The sequence below is a fragment of the Rhinolophus sinicus genome, linkage group LG04 (genome assembly GCF_036562045.2).
Source record: "Rhinolophus sinicus isolate RSC01 linkage group LG04, ASM3656204v1, whole genome shotgun sequence".
In the NCBI taxonomy this organism is placed as follows: domain Eukaryota; kingdom Metazoa; phylum Chordata; class Mammalia; order Chiroptera; family Rhinolophidae; genus Rhinolophus; species Rhinolophus sinicus.
Genome location: NC_133754.1, coordinates 27,674,107 through 27,693,017, shown reverse-complemented (window position 1 = coordinate 27,693,017; position 18,911 = coordinate 27,674,107). Strand labels below are relative to the sequence as shown.

The following is an 18,911-nucleotide window of genomic DNA, read 5'->3' as shown; positions in this document are numbered from 1 at the left end:
AGGTGCAGAGGGTCTACGCGGTGGCGGGAGCTCGCTGAGGAGTTTTTCACCGCGACGAGTGGTCTCGGGGGAAGGACGCGGACGGCGCGGGACTGGGAAGGAAGGCTTCTCTCTGGGCAGCCAGAGCCGCAAAGGTGGATCCGCATTGGTGCCCTGCGCGGGACCAGCGTCTCGGATGCGGGCGGAGCGCGGGGGGCCGCGGCGGCGGGAACCCGAAGCGCGGGGCCCGGGGGGCCTCATGTGAGAGCCGCGGAACCAGCCGCCGCCATCCCCGGAGCCCGGGGTGGTGTGTGGGGGAAGCCGCCGCCGGCAGCAGGTAACGGCGGAGGGTTAGTGCCGGAGCCCCGCTGCGACGGCGGGACTGGGGAGGGTCGGCCGACGGTGGTGGACTGCAGGGGGGCCGGGGCCGCGGGGTTCCGGGCGCGCGTGGGCCGCCCCTGGCGAGCGCAGGGCGGGGCGCAGCGCTCAGACCTTGGAGCCTGGAGCCTGCTTGGGGGCGTTGCCCCGCTCGCCAGCTTCAAAACATGTCAACAAGGCGTGGTGCGTGTGCGGCGGCCGCGTGCAGCCTCCCCGCCGCCCCGGGGCGCCGCGGCTGCAGCCCGGCATTATTATCTCGGCAGGGGTTGATGACAGGCACCTTTGAGCTCGCGCTGGGGCAGGGCCACGCCCGTGCTAATAGCTGGAGAAATGAGGGGCATTAAATGTCAAAACAGACTGTCCAGGTAGGGCGCGCGAGATAAGGCGGGGAGGAGGGGATGCCCGCGGCGCGTAGCCAAGTGGAAAACTTGGTCAACTTGTGATGAGCAGCTGCTTCAGGTCGGGCCGCAGACAGGGATCAGGAAGCAGCCTATCAAATGATGGGCCTGCGTCTCAGAGCTAAGAAGTGCGATTACTACTGTATGTGTTATCTTGTTGCTGATGAGATCCAGTGGCCCAGATCTTTTAATTGGGCTTTTATTTTCTATCATTCCTGAAATATTTATGAAAATGCCATTGACTGCCAGTTATCTACAAATGACCACTAGACAGATTTTCAGCCGTACATTTTCCCTACCTTCTAGTTCTGAGAGGTAATCTCTTTCCGTGGCTTTATTTTTGTATGCCAGCCAAAGAATGCATGTTAATTTTGATATTAGTCAAAGCAGAACATAAATGGAAAGGAAATATGCCAAAGCAGGCTTTTGAGAGCTAAGTATAAATGGGCTTTTAAAATTACCACAAGCCCAGTGTACTAAGAGTGCCTGATACAATGAGGGACGCGTGGCTAAGTGGTCTCTTGTGCCCTTCATCTGACACAAGTGTGACTGCTCCTTTCAGAGGATGTGGAAATGATGAGTTAGTTCAGTAACTCGCTGCGCTGCTCAATTAATCTGCAGTTTTTCCTCATTAGTTTACTTTTTAGCCCTTCATAGTAGTTATGTCTGTCCCTCACCAAATGCTCTAGTGGCCCAAGTTGCATCAATTATTTGGAGCCTGGAAAAGTTGCATTTTGAAATTGAATTGCTGGAGCCCTGAAGACGCCTGCCTGGTTTTGATGCTCTACAAAGTCACTTTGACATTGATTGTCCAGCTTCCTTTTTTTTTCACTCCTGTTAAAATATAATAGATGTTTCATTTTGACGAAAAGGCAGAGATAATCCATTGATGTAAATTCTTGGCAGACTGGTGGGTGCTTTGAATTGTTTAACTTTCTCTACAGGAGAACTTCATGTGTAAATAGATTTAATAAAATAGTTTTGAAAGCCATGTAAATTTTTGCATGGATAAATGAGATCATCTTGGAAAAAACTGACATTTAAAATTTTTATTAGATGCCCACTGGGTGATCTCTTTTTTCATGCACAAATGAGGATAATACAGAGACCATTTTTATTGGTATTTGCGCTTAGAGTTTTTTCTACTGTTTAATGTACTAGAATTCTGAAAAATTATAGTCACACTATGTATGGTAATTTACAGACTTTGTTCTGCTATTTATAAAGTAGTAAGTGCCTAAAATACACTTTGGTGATCACATAATCTTATATCTGGATGAAGTGTTGCATACTTCTTTTTAATATGTCAACTTTTTTCTCCCCTCAACTTGGAAAGGAACCGAAATATACTTTATTTAAAACAGGGCGGTAATAGATAAAAGAAAGTATCTATTAGGATCAGCAAAGTATTAGTAAAGATAATTGTGTGAATAAGACTGTCATTTTATTTTCACTTATATGTCCATATATTCTAAAGTAAGATGAATAATTTCATCTTTAAGTTGGATAGTTCTGGTTTTAGACGACTTCTCCAGAAAGAGGAGATCAGCATTCTATAATGAGGAGTAGAAGTTATAAAGATGGCTTCGTCCTTTTTCCAGTCTCTGTTATCTCAAAATTCTGAAGAGTTTTAGATAGTCAGAAGAGAAATTATAAGCCCTAGGTAGCAAACTCTTTGTTCTTTGACCCAAATTTTGTATGCTAAAATTAAAGCAAGCCTTCAGAATAAGTTAAAGAAAAACAGGTCATAATGACAGTGTTATTTCAACCTCTAGTGGGACATTGTTACTGGGAGAGATATTTTTAAATTAAGATTACATTGTAGATTATACTACCCATCTCTAAACGTATTTTTAGAAAAGCATTCTTAGATTCACATGTAAATTTTAGTCTTCCATGAAACTACCCTCTTGCCGTCACCTCTGTCACTGTTTTCTCCCTTTCTTTACCCCTACTATTTCAATAGGATAGACACCATTTAATTCACTTACGTAGAGCAGTGAGGGAAAGGCAGTTTATTGCACATGTGCTGAGACCTCCTGAGCTGATTTCAATGGCATGAAGAGCAGGGGTCGCTGCCATTGTTTCCCTCCAGCCCCCAATCCTTTTTCACAAATTTTGCTAGCTACTGGGTAGAGAATCTGCAAAGACTTATTTGGTTAGGAGTCATACATATGTACATCCTTTGTCCCACACTGGAATCAGAAATTCGTGTCTGCTGATGTGCCAGAAGAAGAGAGTTGGAGCCACAAACCATCCTTTTCAAAAGCTACTATGACTCCAAATCCAAACCACCACCTTGCTAGAACTGCTCTCCAGAGACAAAAGTATTGCAGGCTCTAAACTAAATAGAGGTACTATTTAGTGGTCCGCACTTAGTTTAGAGCCTGCGATACTTATTTTTCTAAGTAACGAGTCAAAACAATTTTATCTGATTTACCTTTTTACCTGATTACAACGTAATTCATTGACATTAAAAGAAATACGTAAAATATAGAGAGTCATTGGCAAAAAAAAAAAAATTACCTGTAATCGTACTATTAATATATTATAATCCAATTAACTGTTATAGTTACTATATTAATGTGGCGAGTCTACTTCCAATGTGTATTTCTCATACATAAGCTTCTTCTGTTCTTGCCCTCTCTCACACACACTTCATTTGAAAACAAAAATAGGATCATTTTTTCCTATTTTTACTGTGTTGTGCACTTTAATGTCTTTAATACTGGACTGCTGTCCTGTACCTGTTGGACTGCATTACTGTACCTGAGTTCAACAGTCACCTATCTCCTTTCAGAAGCCCTGGTGTTTTTTATTAAATTCCTTCAAGAACTCTATGTGTTAGTTATTTTCATTTTACAAACTGAAACACAGAAAGGTCAAGTAATTTTGTTCACGGCCACATAACAAGTGAGGTAGAGCCAGGATTCAAACCCAGGGAGCTTGATTTCAGAGCCCATACTATTTTGCAACAAAAAGACTATTTTCAAAGAAACAAATGGAATGAAGGTAATACAAATACATGTAATAAATACTTATAATTCAGAAACAACTTGGGGAAAATACTGCAATAGCAAGTGATGTGTTGGAAGAAGAAACCACATTCCAGGCCAAATAATGCATAGTAAAGGATGAGTTTACTTATTTTTAGCAGAGATTGGGTCTGACAGTAACATGTATCACAGACTGAACGTGGAAGATCTGTTGGCTACTCAATTCAGTTCCTCTCTGGAGGTTCCTGGGACTCTGGTTTGCTTTGAATTCATGAGCTCGAATATAGCAGATATCTTCAGTTGACTTTTGAGAAACTTTTAGAAAGTGTCACTGTAGGTTCTCTCTTATATTCCTTTTAGTTAGTTGACTACAACTTTTGAAATATAAATTCTTGGTTTAGTTTCAAAATGATGATACTTTTCCCCCAAGTAAGTACAGTATAAATACAAATGTTTGAAAAATCCTGTATAGAATTTATAAAATGATAGCTGGTCTCCACTGGAATTTTTCATTATATTTTGTTTTGATATTCTCCTGGAATTACTGGTTCGGTTCTTTCGACATGTTTGTGTTTACAAATACATATGTACACATCTCAGTGACAGAAGAATGAATTTTGGATTTAGTTCTATTTAAAAGTTAAGTATGAAAAACATTATGTATTTTTTTCCAAATAGGATGAAACGAGGAGGAAGAGATAGTGACCATAATTCATCAGAAGAAGGTACTGCAGAGAAATCCAAGAAAATGAGGACTACAAAGGAGCATTTTCAGACTTGTGATTGGGGTAATCTCCTGCCTGACATTATTCTCCACGTATTTAAGTATTTGCCTCTTCTTGACCGGGCTCATGCTTCACAAGTTTGCCGCAGCTGGAACCAGGTATTTCATATGCCTGACTTGTGGAGATGTTTTGAATTTGAACTGAATCAGCCAGCTACATCTTATTTGAAAGCTACACATCCAGAGCTGATCAAACAGATTATTAAAAGACATTCAAACCATCTACAGTATGTCAGCTTCAAGGTAATACTTTAAATTCTTTTAAAAAATAAAGCGTATTTAGTGGCTTTTGTATCCTAAATCAGTACATCTTCTCATATTTTTGAAATATTGCCTTTCTAGGGAAAGTACTTAAAAGATTTAGAATTATCGTGTACCTTAGAAGCTGTCACAAATAATATTGAAGCTAAATTACTCCACTTTATTATAATTATTAATTTCTTTCAAAAGTAGAAGCACTAAGAATAAATCATTGACCAAAGCTGTTAATCACGTTGAATTATTGTGAACAATTTGAAGAAGAAATACACAATAAAAATTTTTAAATGTGCAGATTATGATTGACTAAAACTTAATTGTTATTTCTATCTAATAGGGACTGAGCTTGCTTATTGATGGCTTTATGACATGGGGTCTTCAAAGAAAAAGGAGATAGAGAAACTTACGTAAAAGGTTTAGATGAATATATTTTAGAGAGAAATACAAAAATGTACGTGGAAGAATGCCAGAAAGAACTTTTTTTCTTTTCATTGCTGGAAGGGACATATTGGAAATCATGCAGTGATGAAATAAATGAAGTGGGGTGGCTTTTTGAGATGTCCAGGATAGTTCAAGGAATCACAGTGGTTTGTATGAGTACAGAAGCATGTAATGTTTTGTTCTGGGGATTAATAATGGATTATGGGCATGTTTACTAAATTCTTAACACACCTGATAATTATTATTCAAAAGTAACGCATGAATAGCTGATTTACCTGTGTCTAGCAATTGTTAAACAGGTCAAGTTAAACCTAGACAAAGCAATAGTGCGTAACCCAGAGTTCCTTACCAAAACTAAAGTCTTGTCTGCTCCCAAGAATGTCATTCCTTCTTAGATGGAATGTCATTCACCTATAGGTGTCCAAGGAGGAGGAAAGACCTGGTGATGGGAATGGTTGAATATTATGGCCTCCTTCCCACAAAAATGCATAAAGACACTTAGGCCACTGAGGGTAGGATTGCTAGGTTTAGCAAATAAAAATAGAGGAAGCCTAGTTAAATTTGATTTCAGACAATCAACAAATATGTTTTATATAAATATGTCCCATGCATTATTTGGGACACACTTAATACTTACTTAATTAGATGTCTTACATGTTACCTAGTAACCCTAATGAGGGACAAGGATAGGGTAATGGCAGAAGGATTGAACACACAAAATCCAGGAGCTCCTCAGGTGCCGTTCCTCCCCCACCTCCCCATGAAGAAACCTGAAGAGCCTTCCCTTTGGTTTCAGTCATCTTTGAGTTGCCTGAGAGCGTTCTAATGCTAAATACTATAAAAAGATGAGTATAACACATTAATCTTAACAGGTCTAACAACTGCTTCCATCCTGTGGATTGGCTGGGTCGGTATTAATCTTTTATAGCCTGTGGCACTATTCAGCTGTGTCCAACTTGCATAACCCTCACAAAACCATTTGTGCTATAAATTAAACATTTTTATTGTCTATTTTGCTGAGGAAATAATTTTTGATTTGCAAAATGAGCCACGTCACAGGAATCTTTTGTGCTCTCTTGGTAATACATTTAATTCATCACTGACTATAGGCCAAAGAGGCTTATAGTTAGTTATTAGTGAGACAGTGGTTCTCAAACTTCGTGTTCGTCAGAACCACCTAGAGTGCTTGTTGAGGCAGAGATTGCTTAGTCCACCCCCAGAGTTTCTGATTCAGGTGGTCTGGGTTGGACATGAGAATTTGGGTTTCTAGCAAGTTCCCAGGTGATGGCGATGCTGCTGGTCCAGGGACCACACTTTGAGAACCACTGGAGCAGAGAAACTGAGTCGAAGGGTAATATTAGGTTGGTGCAAAAGTAATTGCGGTTTAAAAGGTTAAAAATAATTGCAAAAACCGCAATTACTTTTGCACCAACCTAATACTTAAGTAGCTCTGAAACTTTAGTATAGATCGGTATGTCAGTTGTACGACCTTCAGAACATCTTTGGTTAAGCTAATGAACATTAATCTGGAAATAAAAGTAATGGTATTACTTTTAACTGTTCTAAGATGGTTTTTAGCCCAGAGAACAACTTCCTTTTTGGTAAAAGAGCTCCTTACATCCTTGAGGAGTTTTTTGGCCACCTTTCTCCCAGGAATCTATGCAGAAGAGCAGATACTTCTCATTTGGTTCAGATTTTCACGCTTGACTGGTTGGAGGCCCTCATTGTACTTCACATTCGTTTTTTCATTAATAACATTAATGATGAATCCCAGGTTGTGATTCACTTGAACCTTCTGATTACTCATTCAGTTTCTGGAGTCTTGAAACGTGTACCTTAGACACTGCATTTATATGTGTGATTGGATCTACTAACAAATACTCGTATAATTACTTTTCAAAGATAAATTCATGCATCCCATTATGTTATTAGTCAGTTTGGAATAAATCAACTTAAAAGCAAGTCCTTTGAAGATTAAGTATATATCTTACAACAAAAGTTAAGTCTTGACAGTTGCCCTTATAATTTCTCAGGCATACTCAGAAAAGACTGATGTGGTATGTGAGGTTGGGTGATTGGAAAAAATCTGTATTCTTTAAATTATAATGCAGTAAATTAATAACTATATTTCTTGGCTTTTATAAAGTTAAGGTATGCGCAGAGAAATATAAATATATCCGTGGGTAAATGATGTTTTCTCTTCGAAGGTGGACAGCAGCAAAGAATCAGCCGAAGCAGCTTGTGATATATTATCGCAACTTGTGAATTGCTCTTTAAAAACACTTGGACTGATTTCAACTGCTCGACCAAGTTTTATGGATTTACCAAAGGTATCTTGCTGGTTTTGTTTTATTAGCTGTTACTGAGAAATCCATCAAAACCCTTACTGTTTCTTGTACTGATGATGGGAGTGCAAAAAAAGTAGTATATATAAAATGGAAAACTGGTTACTATTTAGAATGCTAAACAATAGGTTTTTTAAATCTTTTCTTTATCCTTGTGCTTCTTCATGGGTAAAGTTGCAGAGTGAATGAGTTTGACAAAGAAACGAAGAAAAACTGAGACGCAAGCATATTAGAAAAAAGACATACAGATGCTCCTTTTTGGACTGTTAGTGCAGATTGGTGAAATTAAATCAAAGAAAGTAGACAGTGCCAGTATTGAAAGTAGTTATAGCTTGCTTATAAAAGCTTCTGGTAAGGGTGTAAAGATGTATTCTTGAGCAAAGTTAGTATCAGTACAACTTGGACTAATTTACAGATTTTATTTAAAGAAAACTTGGTGAAGAGTTAATTTATATTCATATTGATGTTCTAACATGATCCTACATGTAATTAGAAATAGTCTCTCTCTCTCTAATAACTAAAATAGTAAGAGCTGTGCATTTTTAGAAGGGCAACTAATAAAGGCCCTTGAGTATGTTAGCTAATGTTCAGTAGGTTAGTATCCAAAAATAATTTAAAAGGTTTTCAGAGTGTACCACCAACTGAAATGTAGACATCCCTTTAAAACACCTAATAGTTTAACTTACTAGGATGATTCAGGAGGAAGTACTACTAAATTGAGTGTATGTTGTAATCCAGGTGGTTCAATGGGCTATCAGTAACAAACGTATCACCAGTTAATTTCAAAGTCTTAATTGATTTTACAAAAGACCACTAACTGTACATTTCAGATAAAATGTTTGCCTTGTGTGTAAAATAAGGGAAATGGGCAAGAGAATCTGTTCATTTCAGCATTTTAAGATTCTAAGTACATGAGTTACTGTGGTTCTCAAACTTAATGTGCATAAAAATCATCTGAGGAACTTCTGAATTTTGGATTACTATCCTTATTCCAATTTTCCCTTCCTAAGAGCAGTCCAGTCCTAAGGTGGTTCAAAGACTTCACTCTAAGAAACGCCAAGCTACATGGTATTGGTAGTACCTCGTTCAAGCTTCATATGGGAAATGAAATGTTATGAATTGATTTTTTGTAATGTACATACCATAGTTAAAAAAAACATACATATGCTGTGTATGTAAAACATACCATATTAAAAGGTATTTTGAACATAATTTATTTTTTTCTTATTACTCAGGATTATTATTATGCATATTTACTACTGGTACTGTGCTTGTATGTAGTGGTTTTGTGTTTGGGAACTATGGATGTATCTAGGACTGCTTCCTTCCTTGTTAAAGGGGCCTAGGATGCTTATACTATTTTTCTTTTTTTTTTTTTCCTTTTCCTGTTATGGCTTATGTAGAGATTGAGTAGGGTGTTGCTGTATCTTGCAAATCCTGGGAGAACCAGAAAGAAGTGTGTTTGACCAGAGCTAAACCTGAGAGAAATGGGAAAAAGAAGGCAGTGATGCAGTCATGAGTATACTAATGAAGAAATGTGATCAAGATATAATTGAATTTGATATTAAATATTAGGAGAAAGATGTTCACATTTAAATAGTAAAACATTTAATCAAAATTTAAGTAGTTAACCAGTTACTTAATTATAGTAGGGAAAAGTAAGCTAGGGATAGTTTTTCATTGTACAGTTTGACCCTTGAGCAATGGAAGGGTTAGGGGCATCAACCCCCAAGCAGTCAAAACTTCACATATAACTACAGTAGGCCTCAGCATATGCGGACTCCCAGTCATGGATCAAACATAGTTGACCCTTGAACAACACAGGTTTGAGCTGCATGGGTCCAGTTGTATACAGATTTTTCAGTTTTTTGATTGGCCTCTTCCCTTACTCTCCTGGATCTTTTGTCTATTGGTTATGGCTTCTTAGTTCTTACTATTCAGAGTTACATACTTTGGCCATACTTCAGTTCCTGTTTCCCTACAGTGGTTCCTTTAGGTCAGATTCTCTGTCCAAGTGATACTTAGTATGTGTGTATAATAAATGGAATGATATTGGTACATTTGTGGAAAAAAATACATTGAAATAAAACAGGCTTGAAAATACTATACATAGTTAACATATTTAAAGGCATTTTAAATTTGGAATTCTATTTAGGTATTACTTTTATTATTTTAGAATCAGATTTTGTATGAGCTTCTATATTCCAAATGAGTCTTTCCTAGCTTCTGAGTTGATTGACTGTTATTTTAATTTTTAATGATTATGTTAATAGTTATTATTTTAATGGTCAATACTATCAGATCAAAAAATATTGAGTATTGTAGTTCAGTGTTATCAAACACTAGGGTTTCCGGTTAAGATGATGTGGAGGGTCTGAGAAGTATTTTCATCCTGGATTCCAGAATTCCTCTTTTTTACTAAATCATAATTGTTGTGATTTAGAGACACTAATCCTGAGGCTTGGTGTCTTTTTTTTTTCTCCCACAGGTAAAAAGTGCTCTTCTCAGAGATGGCAGATAGTCAGCTCTTTCTTACCACAGTCCCGACAGCAGAGTGAAGGGGATGCTACCCCTAAAACAGTTACAAAATACATCATTAGGGTTCAGATGACCCATGTATGTATTAAAGACAACCCATGAATTCTTATTTGTAAAGTTAAAACGTTGTATTTGTTTTGCTTTTCAGTCTCACTTTATCTCTGCGCTGACGGTTGTGTTTGTAAACTCCAAATCCTTGTCCTCGCTTAAGATAGATGACACCCCAGTGGATGATCCGTCCCTCAAAGTCCTCGTGGCCAACAACAGTGACACGCTGAAGCTGCTGAAAATGAGCAGCTGTCCTCACGTCTCTCCAGCAGGTATGTTGTGCTTTGTCAACATTTTAGTGAAAATATTGATGTGTTTCATCAAATGGAGAAAACCTGACCATTAACCTTGAAACCAGGTTAAAGTGGTTATTTCATCTCTTCTGCATAAAGGTATTTTTAATGTCAATGCAATAGCATAAATTCTGTAGCATTGACATTTCAAACTTATTTTTTTACCTTTTTATTTGGCAATTTATGTCCAACCTGTGCTAGAAAACAAGCAAAACAGAAAAAAAAGAAAAAGACAATATGAGGTCTGTCTGAGGTGCCCTTATAGATAAAACTGAATTTTCTCTAATCGTAGTTGAGCTAACGGTAGGTTTTTGAGTCAGTTTAATCTCATAATTGCTTTTCTTCTCACTATGTAAAGGAAAAAAGGTTGTGCTGAAGTTGTTGCCTTATTGCAAGACAATGCTTTCTTTCCTCAGTTGAATTTTGGAGCCAAGAGCTCATCAAATGGGGCAATAGCATTATAGAGGCTCTTGCCAACTTCTCTTGTATAGATTTTTTTAACTATTCTACATTATTATAGTTTAAGATCATTTAAATTCCAAATGGTTTGTATCACAAACTAAGTATAAACCTGTAGTTCATATTACTCTGTGATGCTTCGCTCCTGACTCATTCTCCCACCATTGACTTCCCTCGCAATCCTTTCACTGTGTTACTTGGGAAATCTGGTTTTAAGGGAGAGTGTTAAATCCTTGAGCTCTTTACAGAACACCTCCCACCTTTTTGACATAATTAAATCCTGGCTTTCCCCCAAGAAAATGATTTCCCTCTTCAGTGGAGGTTGCTTGCTCATTCTCTGTCTCCCACATGCAGGATCTTGGTGATGAGAATGACTAGGTCTCTTGCAATGCAGTTGGCCTGTATCCACGGGTTCTGGGTTCCACAGCTAGGGATTCAACCAACTGTGGATTGGAAATACTGGGTGAAAATGTTACATTGTTTCTGACATGTACTGTGTACTTAGGCCTATGATGGTGACATCTGTACTGAACATGTACAGATTTTTTTCTTGTTACTATTCCCTAAACAATGCAGTATAACTATTTACACAATATTTAGATTGTATTGAGTATTACAATTAATGTAGAGATGATTTAAAGTATATGGGAGGATGTGTGTAGATCATAAGCAAATACTGTTCCATTTTATATAAGGGACTTGAGCATCTGGAGTTTGGTATCTGCGTGGTGGGGTGGGATGGGTGTGTGGGTTCTGGAACCAGTCCCTCAGGGATACGAAAGGATGACTATATTTTCTTAGCTGCTTCTGCCACTTCCAGATTATCACTGAAGATGATAATTGAATTTAAGGGTTACCACTTGGTCAACTTTTACTATCACTCTATAGATTTGCTATGAGAGTAAGGTCCATACTTCATAGCTTCATGGTGTACAAGGTCCTTTGTATCCTGACCTCCCCCTGGCTCTTTAATCGTGTTTGCTACGCACACACATGCAGCTTTTACTTGAGCCCTATGTAACTATAGTTCTTTGTACCTGTGTGTCATCAGTGCTTTATACCTTTTTCTTTGTCCCCTTCTTCATCTAGATAACTCCAGCCCAGCTTTCAAAATTCAGCTCGTGTTCTGGTTTTATTCCTGTTTCCTCCTCCACTCTGGTTTAGATACCCACCTGTTGTTTTCATCGCACTCTGAACATAACTTGTAGCACTTAACCACACTGTATGAGAGCTTTTGGGTCTCAGGTTTCTCTGAGACTGAGCTCATTCTCGCTATCCCGGTACATCCATGTTCATTTATGTTTATTAAATATACAGAGCAATTCTGATAGTATATGGTAAGCTTGCTTGGTTTGATCTGATGGCTTTAGACTAGTTTTTCAGGAAGGGAAGAGAGGAGAAAGTACTTACAAGACATTTTAATTTAAGAGTATAACAATAGAGGACTTTAAGATTAACATATTTGCATATCTTCTTTCCATATTTTGCACATTTGTACACTTTCTTTAACTTGAAATTAAGAGCTATTTTCTGTCTTTACTGAACATCTTGTCAAACTTTTATCCCATTTCATAAAGTCCTTATAATTGTCTATTACTGGACGCCTAGGCACCATTTGAAAATTGATTTTCCTCCTTCCTCTGATTGTTCCTACTGTTTCCTTTGCTGGTTTTTCTTTTCATTCCTTAAATTTTGATGTTTAACTGTGTTCTGTACTGAGTCCTTTTTTATTTTACTGTGTAAACTCTGGGCTCTGTCATCATCTATGACTTCAGTTCCGTTCTATGTTAATACCTGCAGAGCTGTGTATTGAGCTGCTAATGGCCCAGTGCTTCTAGAATGTCTCCCTAATACTTCAGACTAATGAATTTCGTTTCCAGATCTCTTTTTTTCCCCTTTTTACTATCTCAGTGAATGTCACCGTCCATCTGGTTATCAGGAACCTGACAGACATCCTTCCTTGATTCCTCCTGTCCTTACTTGCTACATTCCTTCAGTCTGGGAGGGCTGGTGACTCCATCACTGAAATATGCCTTGAATTTCTATGTTGCCATAGGAGGAATGTTTGTGTTGGCTCCCTCAACCCAGTTCACGTGTTGAAGCCGCCATCCCCAATGTGATGGTACTTGGATGTGGGTTGGGAGGTAATTAGGTCATGAGGGTGGAGCCCTCATACATGGGATTAATGCCTTCTAAGACAGGACTAGAGCGATGATCTCTCTTTCTGCCATGTGAAGACACAGCCAGAAGGGGGCCATCTAAAGTCAGGAAGCATTCTGGCCCTCACCCAAACCCCACTGGTGCTGGCACCTTCACCATGGATTTCCAGCCTCCAGAACTATAAGAAATACATTTTATTGTGAAAGCTACCCCGTCAACAGGATTCTGTTAAGTAGCCCAAACCGACTAGGACACAGTACTTTTCTTCATCTCCACTCGTACTACTCTAGTCCAGGCCCCTACGATCTCTGTGCTGTACCCTCTGAACTGATTGCCGAACTTGCAACCCTTGCTCTTCTCTAATCTGATTTCCATGCTACAGCCACAGTAATCTTTCTAAAATATAAATGTATGTGTTTTTTCTTTCCCCTCCAGTTTCCTTCAAAACTTCTCACTATGCTTTGGATAAGATCCAAACTCCTTACCATGGCTGACAAGGTCACACATGACCCGGTCCTTGCCTGTCTGTTGGGCTTCATCTTTTAAGATGTTCTCTTACTTGGATACTGTATATTGAGCTTCGGTCAGTTCTTAGAACGCTTGAGTTTTCTTCCACATCTCTGGCTTTTCACACAGGATATACCATTCCTGTATATTTGCCTTCTCCACTCACCTTTTGCCCTAGCTTGATCCTTCCACTTCTGTAGGTTTCACTGTGTTAGTTCTGGCAGATCTTCCCCAGTTCCCTTGTTATGACTCCCACAGCATTCTTGTTTAATTATCTGCTGCCTTTTGTTAGGATCAGGATGTTTTGTTCCTGTTGTATCTTTACATGTCACTCAATTATCAGCTGAACTAATGAGCATTAGTTACTTGGTATTGTATCCTGTTGTAAGCCAACATTTGCCTTATAGTTCTATTAAGGTTAGACGCTTGTTCCACATTTTTGCTGCGATTATTAAAATTAACTATTTTGGCATGTAGCAGTTTGCTTCTATTAATTTCTTCCTTAGGACAAACTATTAAGTGGAAGAACTAGGTCAAATCTTTTTTATGCTTTTTGCTGTGTTTTCTTCCAAATGAGTTGTATGAATCTGTAACTCCACCAGCAGTGGATTTTTATACCAGTTTTATAACAGCTTTATTAAGATACAGTTTAGATACCATACAGTTTACAACTTGGTTTTTAGCATATTGACTGAGTACTGCATCCATCACTGCAGTCAATTTCGGAACATTTTTATTATCCCAAAAAGAAACCACATATGTCTTAGCTTTTACTCCCCCACCCCACCCCTCAAACCCTAATCCCAACCAGCTTTAGGCAGCTGCTAATCTTTCTATAGATGTGAGTATTCTGGACATTTCATGTAAATGGAATCATAGTTTATGCGGTACTTTGTGACTGGCTTCTTTCACTTAATATGATGTCTTCAGGGTTCATCCATGTTGTAGAATGTATCAGTATTTTATTTTATTGTCAAATATTCCATTGCGTGGCTATGCTACATTTATCTTTTGACCAGTTGGTGGAAATTGGGTTGTTTCCACCTTTTTACTATTATGAATAATGCTGCTATGAAAAGTCATATACAAGTTTTTGTTTGGACCTGGTTTAATTTCTCTTGGGTATATACCTAGCAATGGAATTGATGAATCATAGTAACTCTGTTTAACCATTTGAGGAACTGCCAGACTGTTTTCCAAAGTGGCTGTACCATTTTACATTTCTGTTAGCAGTGTATGAGGATTCCAATTTTTCTACATTCTCACCAACCCTTATCTGTCTTTGATTTTAGCTATCCTATTGGGTGTGAACTGATAGCTCATTGTGGTTTTAATTTGTATTTTGTTAATGACTCAAATGTCTTTTCATGTGCTTATTGACCATTGTGTACCTTTGAAGAGATTGCTATTCAGATCCTTTGCCTGTGTTTTAATTAGGTTGTCTTTTTATTATTTAGTTTTAACAGTTTACCAGTTTTATTTTTGTCACTATTTTGTGTTAAGTATTTAAACACTTGTGACTATGTATTAGTTTCTATTGCTGCATAACTAACAACTACACATTTAGCAGCTTAACCAACATTTATTACCGCTAAGATTCTGTAGGTATGGCTCAGCTGGCTGCTGTGCTTAGACAGACAGAGAAGCTCTGAATCTCTCTGACTTGCACTTCTGCAACCAGCCAGAGAAAACTTGATTTTGCAGGGACTCATGCAATTATATTAGGATCACCTGGATAATCTTACTGGAGAGCCAACTGTGCTGTGCTGTGTAATGTGATAAAAGAAAGGGAGTGATAATCACATTCACAGGTTGCAGGGATTAGGGCATGGGATTTGGGGACCACTTTTAGAACTATGCCACAACTCTTTTAGTAATTATTAAATGATATCTCAAAGTTTCTTTTATTTGCATCTTTGGTTACCATTTCCCATGTGTGTTTTTATATCAGGCTTTATGAGATTTCAAAGAACAAAGGTGTGTTCAGGTTACACTGGGAGATCAGGCTTTATTTTAAAGTATAGACATACCTTGTTGAGAACAGAAATTTTGCAGTGGCTGAATGGTGCGGTACAGATGTCTTTTATTCTCTTTTCTGGTGACTCTCTTATACTGGTGACTTTGTTTATCTCCACTAATTCTATTGCCTGTGTTCTCCTCCCACTGCTAGGAAGCTTTTGGCTTATTGGTAGCCTCAGTCTTATCACAGCTTAAGTGGTAGTTAAGGGCGTGAACTTAAGACTCACTCATCACTGAGTCTCTGAGTTCCAGCTGTGCTGTCTTTAGTTAGCTGCTTCAACTTCAAAATAAAAATAATACTTATCTAGGTTTTTTTTTTAGTATTTGTGGGATAACATATCTAGTACCCAACATATCTACAATAAATAGTAGATAATATGATGTGTGTTTTGTTCTTATCCTTTCTAAATACAAGAACGAAATGGTTTCAGTGGATTATTTATCAAGTAGTATTGGGTCTTCTATGCAGATTTCTTAGTAGGCCACTTTAGAGATCAGATATTGACCTTTGGTAAATCCACTGCTGCCTTAAGGGTTTGGGACAGTTTTGAAGCATAGTGCCCTAAGCATAAGAACCATTTAAAGAGAGCTTTAAAAGTCTTAATGTATATTTCCATTAATGTGAATTGGGTAGTTACCTTTTGACTCATTTATATAATGGTATCTTGGTATTATTTCTTTATAGAAATTTTACAAGCTTATTATATGTGTTATTAGCAGTTAAACCCTGCTCATTTGATAGAAATCTTTTTTTATCAAATGTTTTATTTAGTTACAAAAATCGTATTTTATATGTTTTTTCCTTATTTTGATTAAGATTAGGTTTTGAATTTCAAAAAATGTTCTTTGGCTTCTGTTGCAGTGCTCATGTAATTTTTCTTGCTTAACCTGTAAGTTTAGTATTAATAGTCAATTTTTTTTAAAAAATGCTGTACATTACTGGGATAAACTTAGTCATGGTATATTTTAAAATGATACAATTATTAGTAATTTGATTTTTCTGAGTTGATAAAGTGAGCTTCATTTCTTTTTTAAGGTATCAGATTTAGAATTAGTTTCATTAAAATTAGTAATAGATTTCTAAATGTTTGTGACCTACTTTCTGCTACAACCATACAAGTAAATTTTAAATTGTATAGCTTTGTGCTAAGGGAAATGTTAAGATTTTTTTGTGGGATATGTACTTGATTAAATTTTTGAACAGATGATGAACTTTCACAGAAATCTGTAAATAATTAGCTCTTTTTCCTTCCAAGGTATCCTTTGTGTGGCTGATCAGTGTCATGGCTTACGTGAACTGGCCCTGAATTACCACTTGCTAAGTGATGAATTGCTGCTTGCTTTATCTTCTGAGAAACATGTTCGATTAGAACACTTGCGCATTGATGTAGTCAGTGAGAATCCTGGACAGACACACTTCCATACGATTCAGAAGAGCAGCTGGGATGCTTTCATCAGACATTCACCCAAGGTGAACTTAGTGATGTATTTTTTTTTATATGAAGAGGAATTTGATCCATTCTTTCGGTATGAAATACCTGCCACCCATCTGTACTTTGGGAGATCAGTAAGCAAAGATGTGCTTGGCCGTGTGGGAATGACGTGCCCTCGACTAGTTGAACTAGTAGTGTGTGCTAATGGATTACGGCCACTTGATGAAGAGTTAATTCGAATTGCAGAACGTTGCAAAAATCTGTCCGCTATTGGACTAGGGGAATGCGAAGTCTCATGTAGTGCCTTTGTTGAGTTTGTGAAGATGTGTGGTGGCCGCCTGTCTCAATTATCCATTATGGAAGAAGTATTAATTCCTGACCAAAAGTATAGCTTGGAGCAGATTCATTGGGAAGTGTCCAAGCACCTTGGTAGAGTATGGTTTCCAGACATGATGCCCACGTGGTAAAGACCACATGATATAGGGCCTGATGAATAGCACCTTAACTCAAAGCATATTGTATTATAATAAAAGTTTATTTCCTGTAGTTCTGATGTTAATTCTACTATTTTGTGGCACAGAAATTTGATACCTGCATTGAGTATATAAGGATTGTTTATTAGAAGACCCATGGACCAGTTTTGGTCAGAAAACTTCATCTGTTTCTTTAGCCTCATAGCAATCAAATCGCAGAAAACTAAGAAAAAAATGTGGTTCTAAACTGAAAGTAATAACCTGTTATAAAGATTAAAAACTTTACGGTCTGAAGGAACAAAACCTATATAATATCCAAGAATTGAGTACTGATAGATTTTCCAAAATGTTATGCTGTCTATGCATTTTTTAAAAATGTAAACTTGACATTTTAGGGTCTTCAGTTATACATACACCTGTTATAAGGTGTTTAATATAGCTCAGGAAAGTGAGCATTTTGTGAGAAAAATGTAGGATATTTCATATCTAATGAAAAAGATTGGTTTATTGTTCTCAAATGTTATAAAGCTGTTTAATGACATATATATATATATAGTTTATATATATATATATTATTTATATATATATATAAATTGAAAACATATATGTCACATAGTGGTTATTACAGAAGGATAATAAACAGCCAGGATCACACTAAAAGAAAATAAACAGAAGGGTCGCAGTGTTTAGCTTTGTATACGTTTAGATTTGCTCTGTAATCTGCTAAACCATATAAATTTCTGTTCTGTGATATGTTACTATGTATGTGGCGCTTGAGGCAGCGTATGTAAAGTAAGGAATGCTTCACCAGTTCTCCTTGGTTTTGTTTATCTTTATGTAAACTAGTTTTGAAGTGTTATACAATCATTAAAATGAAAAGCTTACCTATTTTAAAAAGCTAAATTGAAATAATTAAAGGTAGAACTTTAAAATGTTTAAAAAATTATTTCCATGAAAGAATATTAGTCACCAGTGAATCTTAGTGATGGCTCCTTTTTTTCCATTTTGGAATTATATAGTTATGTAAGTAGGATTTTCAAAAATTATAAAAGGAGCACCAGTGTACAGTTCAGCATAAACAGTAAATTTAAAAAAGGATCTATTTAAGTTCATAATCATATTTTTGAGTAAATATTGCTCAGTGGACTGGAAAATTTTGATAGAAAAATGTCTGCAGTTTTGTGATTGTTAATTTGGTTAAACTAATATTTTATATTAAGTTACGTAGCATTTTTTAATTATAAATAAAGGTAATCCATACATTGTAGAATCTGTAAAAACATTAAGTTTTGGGCTACATTTAGTTTTTTTAGATATTATATAAACTTTGATTCTGAGCACTAGTCCTTGTCGATAGTACCCTCCTAAAGGAAATTAGAAGTGATTTACCCCCAGTGGAATA

At 37.2% G+C, this 18,911-nt stretch overlaps 1 protein-coding gene across 3 annotated transcripts; it reads left to right on the top strand.

The window, feature by feature from the left end:
* Positions 1 to 17,582, top strand: FBXL3 (F-box and leucine rich repeat protein 3). Of its 3 annotated transcripts, none has more exons than XM_019738170.2 (5): positions 1 to 134; positions 4,430 to 4,778; positions 7,442 to 7,564; positions 10,266 to 10,437; positions 16,860 to 17,582. In XM_019738170.2, exons 2-5 carry the CDS (start codon positions 4,431 to 4,433, stop codon positions 17,501 to 17,503), a joined length of 1,287 nt encoding a protein of 428 aa, XP_019593729.1. In that variant the 5' UTR covers positions 1 to 134; position 4,430; the 3' UTR covers positions 17,504 to 17,582. The 3 variants fall into 3 exon arrangements, with proteins under 3 accessions (XP_019593729.1, XP_019593728.1, XP_019593727.1); XM_019738169.2 differs by lacking the exon at positions 1 to 134 and adding an exon at positions 183 to 316 and having other exon boundaries at positions 4,430 to 4,634; XM_019738168.2 differs by lacking the exon at positions 1 to 134 and adding an exon at positions 183 to 316.
* Positions 17,583 to 18,911: the final 1,329 nt, after the last annotated feature.

Bases quoted from the DNA above. Each gene is read 5' to 3' on its own strand.
- FBXL3 (XM_019738170.2), top strand. From the start codon at position 4,431: ATGAAACGAGGAGGAAGAGATAGTGACCATAATTCATCAGAAGAAGGT. The intron at 4,779-7,441 runs GTAATACTTTAA...TTCTCTTCGAAG, and splicing joins TACAGTATGTCAGCTTCAAG to GTGGACAGCAGCAAAGAATC. The intron at 7,565-10,265 runs GTATCTTGCTGG...TTTGCTTTTCAG, and splicing joins GTTTTATGGATTTACCAAAG to TCTCACTTTATCTCTGCGCT.